Source organism: Pempheris klunzingeri, chromosome 22 (genome assembly GCF_042242105.1).
Source record: "Pempheris klunzingeri isolate RE-2024b chromosome 22, fPemKlu1.hap1, whole genome shotgun sequence".
In the NCBI taxonomy this organism is placed as follows: domain Eukaryota; kingdom Metazoa; phylum Chordata; class Actinopteri; order Acropomatiformes; family Pempheridae; genus Pempheris; species Pempheris klunzingeri.
Genome location: NC_092033.1, coordinates 5,090,313 through 5,103,860, shown reverse-complemented (window position 1 = coordinate 5,103,860; position 13,548 = coordinate 5,090,313). Strand labels below are relative to the sequence as shown.

Genomic DNA, 13,548 nt, shown 5'->3' with positions numbered 1-13,548 from the left:
GAGAACATCTCAGTCAGAGCGACACAAGTCTCGCCTGCTGGGGTTAGAGATTTGGGGGCGGCGCGGGCGGGGTGGAGGGAGCTGCGTTTAACTGCTTGGGCCACTGAATAATTAAAACACGGCCGATAATTGGATTTGATTATTCACACTAAGTCGATCCAAAGTAGATGCTGCTTTGGTAGAAGATAAATAACACAAAGAGAGTTTAAGAAAAGGCAGTAAAAAAAAAAAAATGAAATAAGGTTTTTGATTTTATTCTATATTGCTTTAATCTTTTTTTTCCAGAAGAGGTTTCTAGACATAAAATCATCAAGTAATTCATAATGAAAAAAGCAAAAGTTAAAGGGAAGTATGAAAAATTAGTATGACCACTCCTCTTGGCTATAAACCCATTTTGTTTCTTCATAGTGCAATTTACTACATTATTTAAAAAACAAACAAACAATGAGAGCAAAGCTGAATTCAGATCTGCATGTAACCTGTTTATTACAAATATTGTAAATGCAGGTATTTTTTTAAATGCTAAACATTGTTTGTGGAGTTCATTTATAGGTCCTGTGTCACCTCAATAAATAATGAACATGACGACACTGGACAACATAATCTCTGCGCCTCAAGAGAGTAGACAGGGTAGTTACCTGAAGCTCCAGTCAAAAAAAAAAAAAAACACCCTTTTCCTTAAACGCCATTGACTAACTTCGCATAAGTGCACGCTGTGTTCATTCATTTCAGTCGGAGAAACAGACTAAACCCATGAAGCCGGGAACTAATCTCATGTGCTGCAGGAGGGCAAGGACACAGTTTGGAAAACACACTGTCGTCAGAGGCTGATGGGAAAGTGATGAGCAAGCCTCTTATCTATCGCTCATAACAGTGAAGTCAACAAAGCCTGCAGAACTGTTCTCCTGATTAAAACCATAGACTGTGTGTGTGTGTGTGTTATGTGTGTATATGTACATACACGAAAATGACACCACCAAGTGCCAAACAACGAAGCAGCAAAAGTTTTTCAATAGTTTTTTTTTTTTTTTTTTTTTTAAATCAATGTAACACCATTCGATGCGGTGCTTCCTCCTGTACAGAAACTCAAGTTCATATAGCGCCCCTATTTGTTACATACATAGCATTAATACAATACTATTAAAAAATAATAATTATAATATTGCAATAAAACAATTTGTTTATGAGCCACAAGGCTAGCACAAGTCAGCTCAGGTCTATACACACAGAAATGGAGAAACTGTTATTAATAAAGCTATTTTACGTGCAGTTTTTTTCCTATTTTGATCGCAACATCCGTGCCTTCAGTTCATGGCATTGTTATGTACAAGTGATGACATAAGGTAGCTGATGACGACTTATACACGATCCTGTGAACAGAAATGTCTGTTGTGCTTTTCAGTATCCTCATTCCAGAAAATATCAGTCTGTGTTACAGTAAAATTGTAACCTCTGTCCAGCAAAAACACAAAAAGGAGCTCAGTTGCTCCTTTCAATGTGCATCTACGGCATGACTGCTACCAAATAAGTCTATTTAGTGTAGCAGTACCCTTTTTTCCATTGCAAACATATTTAAAAATTGTCTGATTGCAGCAAATGTAGGTCCCCATTGGGGCCACTTCTGTGGAAGACTGAAATCATCCAGCTTTTCTACTTTAATCCATCTATCCCTCCTCTTTTGCTGCCTTTGTGTCTGCAGGGGCTGACTCCTCATTGGTGTCAGGTGGATCTGCAGTCTTGTCTTTGTCTTCAAGGTTCTCCACTTTTGGGGAGCTGGGAGCTTCTTCATCTTTTGTTTCACTAACGTCTTTTGTCTTTTGTTTCTCCTCCTGCACAGGGGTTTTCTCTTTCTCGTCCTGCTCTCCGTCCTCTGCACGAGGCATGTCCTCCTCCACGGCTGCTACCTTTTTGTCCGTCCCCTCTTTGCTTGAATCGATCACCGTCTCCTCCGCTGCTGGCTTTTCGTCCGTGGCTGTTGCTTCTTCCAGAGGAGCCAAGTCCTCTTCTACAGGGGGGATTCCTTTTTCTGCAGGACTTTGTGGTTTGTCCTCTTCGACTGGAGCCATGCCTTCCTCCATCATCTCCTCCTCTTCATCTATCTCATCCTCTAATGGAGGGATCATCTGTTCTTCCCTCCCTCCAGGGAACACCCTATCTGGGTAGACTTGTCTCAACTGATCTTCAAAGTAGTCCTCCAAGTACAAGCCTGCACTCCCCACTTCTGAAGTCATCTGTACAGCAATGCACACAAAAACCAGACAAAATGACATTAAAATGATTGATCTATTTATCTTTGATGTAACTCAATTTTATATTATAGAAAGCAAATGCAAATGATAAGTGGTATTTATTAGTATGCAGAAAAATGTCACTAGGTAATTCACATTTTGATGAGACATTATTATTTTTCAATCAGGCTGTTTTTACAGATAAATGGTTAATTTCTCAAAAGAGACGTTTTATAGAAACTGATAATTACCTTGTAGTACTTTGCACAGTTGAAAAATATGAGCCTGACGTCCGCGACAAACCCCTCTGGACTACTAAAACATTCACCTTCGCTGGACTTTAACTCCAGCTTCCTCCTCACCATTGACAAATCCATGGGGGTCTTGATCAGGTCTTTGTACCTCCTTGTCTCCTGCATTAGAAAACCAGACAAAGTTGAGCCCCTAAAACAGCTGACAGGAGAATATGATTTGTCAAACAAGGTCTAATTCTCACTTTCTGAGAACTTTTCATTCATTTTGCCTTTTCTTGAGATCAGTTTTTACTGAAGCAACGTTGAAATCAATTACAGTACAAATTCCCTCACATTATGATTCAAATTCTATAACTTCTCCCCTGGAAACAATACAGTAGTCATAAAAATGACACTCATGTTTTCCTTTCAAAAAATAGAACAACTTCAACTACATTTTATCTTTACTCATCTACTTAAACTATTAATTAAAACTCTTTATACCCACAGTGACTGGTTCAGTTTATATTCCATAGTGAAAACTAAACACAGTAACTTACTGATAGAGGAGCAGGCTGCTGAAAGTCAGTGCTGAAGTCATTGCAGAACAGACGTAGTAGCAGCCTCTCACACTTCTGCATATTACAAAAATGAGGAAACGTGAGATTAAACCGATCAGGTTATGGAGAGAAAATGGTCTCAAACACAAGAATGATCACAGAAGCTGCCAGGCTTGAGTGCAGAAGAAGATCATGCACAGAAAGGTAAATGACAGCTGAGCGAGCGTACCCTTCTATCATCTGGTGATAATTCCTCAGACGCAGGTTCATCCTTGTTGTTGCAGTCGTACTCCATCTCAGGAGAGACGAGGTCTCGGCAGAAGGAACAGAACCACTCGCCACTGTGGAAAAACATTGGGACATGGGAAGCGGTTACTATTACCACTGAATATAATAAAATATGATAAAAGCTGGCACAGCCCGCTTACAGAGCTGTCTGCACAGCTTGTACTGTAAATACAGGGAGAATGATAATGACAGAAGTAATGATAGACTATTAAAACTTAAAAGCTGTATTAGATGAGTACATATTGTACATATTGTCCAACACTCACGCACCACATTTTATAGCCTGCTGTTGTACTGTTTGAGTTTGACCACGAGGAATGCAAGAACTTCAGTACAACATCAGCGCATGAAATTCCCTATTAGCTTTTTTTGGTTAAATATTTTGTTACCAAGTGTTTTAGATGCATCAACAACTCAGAATAAAACAACGTAAACCTTTCAGTATCACAAACTTTCATTGCACCTGCAATAAAAAATTATTTTGGGACTAATCTGTGTACTAAATTATACAATAAATATCTCTATAATTACTTTGTACAAGAAATCTTAATACATTTTAGATCCTTAAATTTAAGTAAAATCTCATTTCTCAGATCAGGTAAATTAATACTACCCAAACATTTCTGGTTAGAATGCCTTAACTTAAAGAAAATATTAAAGATGATCATGTGCTAATGATGATATATGACAACAGACTGTAAGGTCTAAGGAATAAAAGGTATAATTCAGTCATTCCATCATGCTTTCTTCAGACAATCTGCAGCAAGACTCATAGAATTCAATAGAAGAGGTCACATAAAGCCAATTTTAGCATCTCTACATTAGTTGCCTGAACATTTTAGAATCGATTTCTAATTCTAATGATTATCTTCTGACCCCTGATTAGATCACTTAGGAACCCCTTACGAGCCTGAATGCAGCCAGAGATCCTCTGGCAGACGTCTGTTAGTAATTCTTGGGGCAATGCTAAAAAAGCCACAGATCAGGCAGATCAGCTCTGATTTTAACTGAACTTTTTCTGAATTGCTTTGTTTTGAATCAGCTTTTCCTTCTCTTTTCACATTACTTGTTCCTACTGTGTTTTAGTAATTCATACCTTGTGTCATTATTCTATTCTACTTTTGTTGTTATAAAAAAATACTTCTCAAAGATAAAATGTATACGTAGTCTTCAGAGCAACAACGATGGCTTCAAATGTTTTCATGTGTCTAACAGCCTTTTGATCGTCCTTTAATTGTGCAACCACAGCACTGAGAAGCAGGCCGTCTCTCACCTGGGGGACTCCTTCAGAGCAGGAATGTGACAGGCCAGATGAAAAACTTTGGGACACTTGTCACAACAGAGCAGCTCCCCTCCGTTCTGACAGACGGCGCACCAGTCCTCATTTGGGTCTTCCTCCGGCTCCGCTCTCTTTTCAGACTCTGCGGACTCAGGATGCTGCTCTTTGCCGGCTTTGGACTCTGATCCAGCGACCGGGACTGGGGCAGTGACCTTTTGCTGTTGCCGAGGCTTTGACTGCCCACTGGTGCTGCTGTCCGGCAGGCTGGAGCCTCCACTGGATTGCACCTGTAGGCAAAGAAAATACCATTATAATGTTACGCCATTTAACTTAGTAACCAGGAAATAAGGTGCCATTTTGAGGTTGAAGTACAACAAAAATAATCACTAAATATTACACTACTATGTGTTATCACCAACACAATGCAGCCTCTAGGGGGGCACAAGCCAGTGTCTTCCTTGCGCCGGTTCCAAGCCCGGAAAAATGCAGACGGTTGTGTCAGGAGGGGCATCCGGCGTAAAAACTGTGCCAAAGTTAATATGCAAATCAATTCTATGACTCCCATACTGGATCGGTCGAGGCCCGGGTTAACAACGACCGCCATCAGTGCTGTTAACCTACAGGGCGCTGGTGGATATTGGGCTACTGTGGGTCGAAGAAGGAGAGGAGGAAGGTGTGTCCGTAGGCAGAGAGAGACATACAATGAAGTTATGGGAAAGAGTAGTGGAAGCTAGACTATGGGCAGAAGTGAGCATTTGTGAGCAGCAGTATGGTTTCATGCCTAGAAAGAGTACTACAGATGCAGTATTTGCTTAGAGGTTGCTGATAGAGAAATACAAAGAAGGTCAGAGGGAGCTGCATTGTGTCTTTGTAGATCTAGCGAAAGCATATGAGGGTGCTGAGAGAGGAACTGTGGTATTGTATGAGGAAGTCTGGACTGGCAGAGAAGTATGTTAGAGTGGTACAGGGCATGTATGAGAGCTGTAAGACAGTGAGACAGTGGTGAGGTGTGCTGTAGGTGACAGAGGAGTTGAAGGTGGAGGTGGGACTGCATCAAGGATCAGCTCTGAGCCCGTTCTTGTTCACTATGGTGATGGACAGGCTGACAGATGAGGTTAGACAGGAATCTCCATGGACTATGATGTTTGCAGATGACACTGTGATCTGTAGTGAGAGTAGGGAGCAGGTGGAGGGAAATCTAGAGAGGTGGAGGTATGCCCTGGAAAGGAGAGGAATGAAGATTAGCCGAAGCAAGCCAGAATACATGTGTGTGAATGAGAGGGATCCAAGTGGAACGGTGAGGTTACAGGGAGTAGAGATAAAGAAGGTGGAGGATTTAGTGGAGTACTTAGGGTCAACAGTTCAGAGTAACGGAGAGTGTGGAAAAGAGGTGAAGAAGCGTGTGCAAGCAGGTTGGAACGGGTGGAGAAAAGTCTCAGGTGTGGTGTGTGAGTATCAGCAAGAATGAAAGGAAAGGTGTACCAGCGATGTTGTATGGTTCAGAGACAGTGGCACTGAGGAAAAGATAGGAGGCAGAGCTGGAGGTCGCAGAGATGAAAATGCTGAGGTTCTCTTTGGGAGTGACGCGGTTGGATAGGATCAGGAATGAGTACATCAGAGGGACAGCGCATGTTAGATGTTTTGGAGATAAAACCAGAGAGGCCAGACTGAGATGGTTTGGACATGTACAGAGGAGGGATAGTGAACATATCGGTAGAGGGATGCTGAGGTTGGAACTGCCAGGCAGGAGGCCCAGAGGAAGACCAAAGAGGAGATTTATGGATGTAGTGAAAGAGGACATGAAGTTAGTTGGTGTGAGAGAAGAGGATGCTGAAGACAGGATCAGATGGAAGCAGATGATTCGCTGCGGCGACCCCTGAGGGGAACAGCCGAAAGGAGAAGAAGAAGTAATATCACCAACACCTTATCAACCAGATGCTGAATTTGAAAAGAATGCTACATTTCTGAGACATTCTGAACTTATCTAACTCAAGTAATTCTCTTACAAAATGAACTTCATCTTCGTCCTCTGGTTCGTCCTTGATGACGATAATGGGCCCGGGGGACGACCTCCTTCGCCGCTTGGCTGACGGGACAGATGGAGGCTCAAAAGTCTGGTTCCAGGAAGTCGTCCTTCAATGCAGAGATTGCAGAGACAGCAGGAGGGAAGAATGATGATGATGCGGTTATAAAAAGACACACTGGCCTTGCTTACATGAATTGTTTGGAGGTTTGTTTGGCCTTTGAGTCACTTGAATGTCACGTGTTTGATGTTACAATTAAAAAACTAAATATCTAATATATTATAATATCTAAATATCTAATATAACTATATATAGACTCAAATATTTGGGGGAAGCAGTCATCCTGTAGGTGAGGGAGTGGAGTATTAGACTGAAGGCTGATTACAAACAGAGTTATTACATTGTCAGTCTGAAGAAGACAACTGCTGTCAAAACACGGCACATTTTGAAATGATTTCAATGTCGTTTGTCAAAAAGGCATCTATCAAATGTCAAATGCAGCAAGAAGCATTTCCCACGCATGTATTTATTTGACAAGCTCAAATTCAGCAGCGAAACGACATAAAAGGAGGCTAAATACTTAAACATAAAACCATAAAAATGAACCATGGGAGGACGTGCAGAACAGATTTTAGGACTTTTTCTTACCCTGTGCTTCTGTCTGAAGAAGACGGCTTGGCCATCGGGGAGTTCTGCCTTGTTTGAGCTTGAGTAATGAAGAGAGAGAACAACTTCTAAGGTCTGGAGGTCATGATGAAAGGCTTACTTTAACATTAATTTTCACATAGGATTTGCTTTTTAGGGTTGTTTTTATATCAGAGCAGTGATAATGACCTGCTGTGTGATTAAGCGTGATTGTTTTGTCTGCAGTTGCTGAAGCGAGACTAGAAGAGAAGCTGGGTTTGGGAATAGAGATGGTGATGGAGGGGACAGATGCACCTGGCTCACTCCTCTTCAAGAACGAGGATTCTGTTAGGCCCCGCTTCAGGAAACAAAAACAGGACGTAATTAATACTTCATGAGAGCAAAACAAAAGAGCACTTCTCTATATCTGTAATCAGGCTCATGTGAGACTGAAAAGCTTGCAGGTCCCTCTCCATTCTCCTCTACTAACTACTAACCTGATGTAGGGACGTCTGTGTAGCTGATCCGGTGGGCAGAGGCTGTGGGTAGCGAGATGTACCCTGCAACACTTCCATGGATTTAGAAGGGAAGCTGGAGCTATGGATCAGATCTCTCAGAGACTAGATGTAGAAAAAACATCAAATTGAAAGAATAGTTTTAAAAAAAAGACAGATTACATCAACTATGAATGCAACTGAATGCAATTTCGGCTTTTACTTTGCAGAAATGCATCAAGAAGCTGCAAGGATACAATATAATCTTGTACATAAACCAACTTCAAAGGTTTATCAAAACTGTTCTCATGTGATTAAAAAAAGAAGTGAAGGCACCGTCAGAGACGGGAACTTGATGTCTTTGTTCCACATGAAAGAAGTCTCTTGGGTATTTCACTCTTTGATAAGTGCAATCTGCAAAAACTTTTCACGTGACAAGCAGCATGTTTGGCATACAGAACATATAGTATGTTCCTCATACACAGATGCATCTGAATCTTTCTACCTGCTCTAACTTACCTGAGCAGGTGGGAATCCTGTGCTGTGAAGCATGGACGACGTGGGGCTTCTAGGTTTAGGGTGGGAGCTTCCATATCTGCGTCCCAGCTGTCCCAAGCTGGGGGGGCCTTGGGAAGGGGAGGACCCACCATGGATGGGTCGGGTTGGGGGTGGAGGGCCTGGGGGTCCTGGGGGTCCTGGGGGTCCTGGAGGTCCTGGGAGCCTAACGTTTTGGTACCAGGACCAGTGGTTAGGAGGGGGCTGTCTGTGGGGCTGCTGGGAGAGCTTGTCCACCTTGGACAGAGGAAAAAGTCAAAATAGTTTGGCTTTGTTTTTTTATTCTTCTCTCTTTTTTAACACACCTGTCATGGTGCCAAAACTATGGACTGTAATGGAAATCCTACCTGCATCTGGAGCTGAGCCAGCGTGCTCTGTCGCTGCTGAGCTGCTGAGACTGAGAGGCCTCCAGTGGGTGCGTCTACTCTGGGACCTGCCTGGTGGTTACTGTTGGGCTGCCGGGCCGGGAACATTTCTACTACCAGAGAACCTGGAGAAAATGAACAAACATTTCAAAAATAAATCATGAAAGTATCCCTGTCCTGTAGTTGAGGACCTCGCCTATGACACTATGACACATGGTAGAGAGTGCCCTTATTGGAAAGCCACATGTTGAGGTATTCTTGGGGAAGATACTGAACCACAAATTGTGAATGGTTACGATGAGCAGAGCACCTTGCATGGTAGCCCCTGCCATCAGAGCATAAAAAGACAAATGTAGTGAATGTGGTGACCTGACAACAGACTTTGATATGGATCCTTTAATGACAAAACCACTTTTTCTGCTTATCACTTGGAGACAGATAATCAAACGTACTTGATAGCCACATAGTAGCATGCATAGACTGTGTAGTCTCCCAACAATCATTATATATGTATTTATCTTAATCTAGATGTTCATAACGTTTTCTGCTCTATTACATTCATGAATGACAACATAACTACATGTTCCTCTGTCTTTTGAACAAAGGGCTCCCTCTCTGAACTCAGTTTCCCAGATTCCTTAAGTTTTCACACATAGATGCTAAATGCACCCCTCGATCCAGTGATGTTGATTTTTTTTCAATTGGTTAAAACATGGTTTTTTGCTGAGCCCATCTGAAGCAGTACATTGCTTAGTGTCTGACCTGGGACTCCTCACTAGGGGCATACTGAACACAATCTACTGCAAGTAATGCACCGACTATGGAGGAGTACCTCAGACAACCCCACTGCAAAAAATCTGAGCTATCCCTTTAAGAATTCATGCAGGCGTTTTCAGCGTCTGATATTCCTGTCTATGACTACTGCCAACAAAAAAAGAACACACACGCTCTAAAACAACGAGATAACAGATAGCAGATGATGTAAACTGAAAGATTAAGAAAATGTTATTTAGGCCAGATGAGATTAATAGAGATTGTTGTTTACTAGATTCAAAAGCATTTTGGCAAATACAATTCAAGTATAAGATGACGTTGCAGATAAAGTTCCAATAGTGGCCTATAACTGTGAATGATCTTTTCCTCCTCTTCGCTTTTCTTGAATCTCTGCAGATTTTCTCATTTAAAGATCAGAAATAATTTTGCATTGTTCTTTTTCACGGTGAGCATCAGCGGCAATGATAAAACATACAAAGACAATTGTGTAGTTTCCAGTTATTCCTGCCGATGATGGGTTTTAAAGACACACTAAGTTTTCTACAAGTCCGTCCAAAGCATTTGTTATCCTACAATTAACTTCCCTTGCTGCTCGTAAGTTTAAGGTGACGCCAGTCTTACCGAGGTCTACATTCGTGGCCCAGAAACCAGAGCGGCACTGAAAGCGAACAGAGCTCTGAGGGACGATGGAGGGATTACAGCTCGCTCTCATCAGGTAATGGATCTGGAAAAGGATCTAGAAGACAAAAACACAGAGGCATTTCAAAGGAGTCACTGAGATTATAAAATCATTGTAGCATAACATTAAGTACATGCAACAGTTCCACAGTGTAGCAATTCAAATTGCCGTTTGTTGTTAAAGTCGCTTACCAGTCTCTTGCAGTACAGGAGGGCAGTTCCACTATGGCTGGCTGTAGCCCATTTGGTAAAGCTGATGACATGGTCTAGATGCCTGCTCAAAGAGTTGACGTCCTCTTGCTGCTTTTTCAAACCTAACTCATGTTCCTTAGTCAGAGCCTAGGAGTAAATTTGTGCATTAACTGTCAGAAAAAACAACTCTAAATGACAAAATTACCTTTGAGGGGTCATTTAACTACTTCGGTTAAACATACCTGAAGCTGGTTGACCAGAATATTTCCCTTCCTGTTGATCTCCATGATCAAATTACAGATGGACTTCTTTATTTCATTGGTTACACCTTTCCGATTTTCTTCAACTTGCTGGAGTCTGTGAGAATTAATGCCAGAAAATAAGAATGAATTTTAATATCATACCTCACAATAACATAGCATCAGTATCAACATGCAGATGATTTGGAATGTAATAGAATTTGCTGAAAATATTGTATTTCAGGGGAAGTAATAAGTCTGAATAATACTGCAAAAAACAAATATGCTTATATCTGAAAAAACAGAAAATGTGATGAAGTTCCAGCTGTAGAAAATGACTTCACCCATTGCTGATACAGCTGGACATGTCCTCGATGGCCTTTCTTTTCTCTTGCAACTGCTGCGTCATGTTCTCCAGATACTGCCTGTGGTTCCTGTATGCATCCTCCAAAAACTGGTAGCTGGACACAGGAAATATGTGCAATAATTATTCTGTTTATCTTCCATGAATAGAACAATACACTATGTTTATTGTAGGAAAAAAATCTGCCTACTTGTGATCCTTGTGCTTTAGCAGCTGACAGTCTCGACAGGTGAGCCGGTCACACGTCTCACAAAAAAGCTTGAGTGGCTCCTGCTTGTGGATGTCACAAAACACAGGCTTCTGTGTGGAAATACCTAATGCTTCTGGGAAACAGCCAAGGGGGTCAAGTCAGAATACATCTATACCATCTTTATCATGGTTAACATCTTGCTAGAGTAGTGACTACATTAATCGCGACTCTGGTACAAAACTGTCCATAACATGTAATGGCTGTCAGCATCTTTTCTGCACAGCTGCCTACAGTGATCCTGCCTCTCTCATCACTTGCTGAAGAACCTGACTGCTAACTGTAGGTGTAGGTGCAAAGGCCTTAGGTTGTTTACATATTTGCCTTATTTCAATATTTCACAGTGTTTACACTATCACTTAAGGACAGTATGTAGCAGGCATAATTGCTACAGTACAGCTTACAACACTGAAGTTGTTACTTTAAGGCTAAACGGGTACAGAAGAACTGCTGTTTCACTGCGGCGTACGACACACACTACCTGGAGACATTTCCTCCTTCTGGCGTATGGTGTGATCTCTGGTGAACTTGACCCTTTGGTGCGCCTCAATACACGTCACACACAGAAACTCTGCACACTCCACGCAGTAACCTGTTGCCTCTGTGTTGTCATCGCAGCTCATGCACACCTATGAACGGCAAAAATAACGAACAAATTAAAGGAAGACTGAGCAGATAATTTTCTTAATATAGAGTATAATAATAATAGAAATAGGAAAAGCGACAACCAACCTGGCCAGTTTTCTCCACGGTGCTGCTCGGCACCTCAGCAGAGTCCTTGACAAAGAAATTCTCCAACACGTCCATCTCCCAGCATTCTTGTCTGCATACTGGACATCGAATGGCACCGGCTGCAGCGAGAGACCAGATCAACTATTGAAGGTGTCAAGTCACAACTATTTACATGACACACAAATCTGATTGATTCTTAGCTTGCTACAGTGACATGAGACTAGAAATCCTCTAGCATTTTAACATGATGAATATACACGCAGACATGGGCGATTGGAGTTTCTTTTTTTCTGAATTTCTGTCAAATGACACATTAAATGTTTATTGTATCCACAATACTGTTCTACATATATTCTGACAGCAATGTATGTCTTTGCCAGACATTGTAGCACATTTAGTGAAAACAACCAGAGATTATAGACTGTCCACATCATCCAGCCCCACATGTAGGCTACACAGTCCAAACTAATCAAATAACTTGCATATCTGCTTGCAAGCCAAACCTGCTTCAGTCACTTGGTATAAAGGGATTTATTACCACAATCTCACACAGTGACATCAAGCACAACTCTATCAGAGTTAAAACAAGACCTCACTCTCACATGGTTTGTTGCTGTCGGCTTGTGCTTGCGGGTCACGCCTCGGGTCAGCACTCCGGAAGGGGGCAGGGAGACACCTCTTGCAGAAAGAGTGAAGACACGGCAGGAGTTTGGGCTCTCTGTTGTGGAAGCTCAACTTGCAGACAGGACATGTGTCCATCAGCCCGAAGGTGCCCTGCTGCTTCACCCTCTCCTCCTCGGCTGGCAAACTTTCTGCCTCGTTTTCCACGATAATGACAATGTCGTCGTTATCGACATTTTCGGCACTTACATCCATCCCCCCCCCTTCTCTGCTTTTTCCCGATCTTTCCAGTCAACCAATCAATGTAGCGTTGCGATTGGAAACAAAGGATAGCCTATAATTTTCCTGACTTAACAAGCCAGAAGGGAAATATAAATGTTATCATTACGCATTACCACATTAAGGACACAGTCCTTTAATCTGACAAGATGCTTTCCTGTGCGAGAACAGCTTTGAGTTAAAGTGTAACGCTAATTCTTCCCCGCTTTGGAAGCTATGTTAGCTACGTAAGTTAGCATCTTTTAGGTGAATTGCACACATGCTAAAGACAATAAATAATAAACCCCGCTGTTTGTGGCGGTTCTTATTCAAGCAGGCTAAAAGCTAACAGCGCACACTCACTTGTGAGTTAACACAACGCTACATACATGGTGTTGTGAAGCTCATATGTCCACAGGAAAGGCGACCATCTGTGATTTTTTTTTAGCTGAAAACACCATACCACATATCACCCAGACTGCACTGCGGTAATTTAAAGCTACAGTGCCTGTAGAGGGCAACAATGGGTGTGACACATAAAACCAGTATGATGACCCTAAAGCTTATTTCTTTAATTACTACAAATTAACAAATATCTGTATTCAATCTTCGTGTTTTCATAGTGTTGTTTTCACGAGTCTTATTATTTACCAGTTTATGTAGGAGGCTGCTCTTTCCACCTGGGAGGAGTCTGTGCTGTGGTTAAAGAGCAACAGGGGAAGGCTGGCTTGTAATTGCGTCACCTTGTGCCAAACGGTATTAATAAGCCTTGGTTTTTGTTTAAGGACACAAG

The 13,548-nt window shown here is 41.9% G+C and overlaps 1 protein-coding gene across 2 annotated transcripts; it reads right to left on the bottom strand.

The window, feature by feature from the left end:
* Positions 1-300: 300 nt before the first annotated feature.
* Positions 301-13,171, bottom strand: trim24 (tripartite motif containing 24). Of its 2 annotated transcripts, none has more exons than XM_070853958.1 (19): positions 12,479-13,171; positions 11,877-11,995; positions 11,626-11,773; positions 11,088-11,220; positions 10,878-10,994; positions 10,537-10,651; positions 10,295-10,441; positions 10,046-10,160; positions 8,633-8,775; positions 8,250-8,522; positions 7,734-7,856; positions 7,447-7,594; positions 7,261-7,318; positions 6,595-6,721; positions 4,583-4,875; positions 3,251-3,362; positions 3,022-3,096; positions 2,480-2,641; positions 301-2,231 (listed from the first exon to the last, which is right to left on the bottom strand). In XM_070853958.1, exons 1-19 carry the CDS (start codon positions 12,750-12,752, stop codon positions 1,665-1,667), a joined length of 3,249 nt encoding a protein of 1,082 aa, XP_070710059.1. In that variant the 5' UTR covers positions 12,753-13,171; the 3' UTR covers positions 301-1,664. The 2 variants fall into 2 exon arrangements, with proteins under 2 accessions (XP_070710059.1, XP_070710060.1); XM_070853959.1 differs by having other exon boundaries at positions 11,088-11,217.
* Positions 13,172-13,548: the final 377 nt, after the last annotated feature.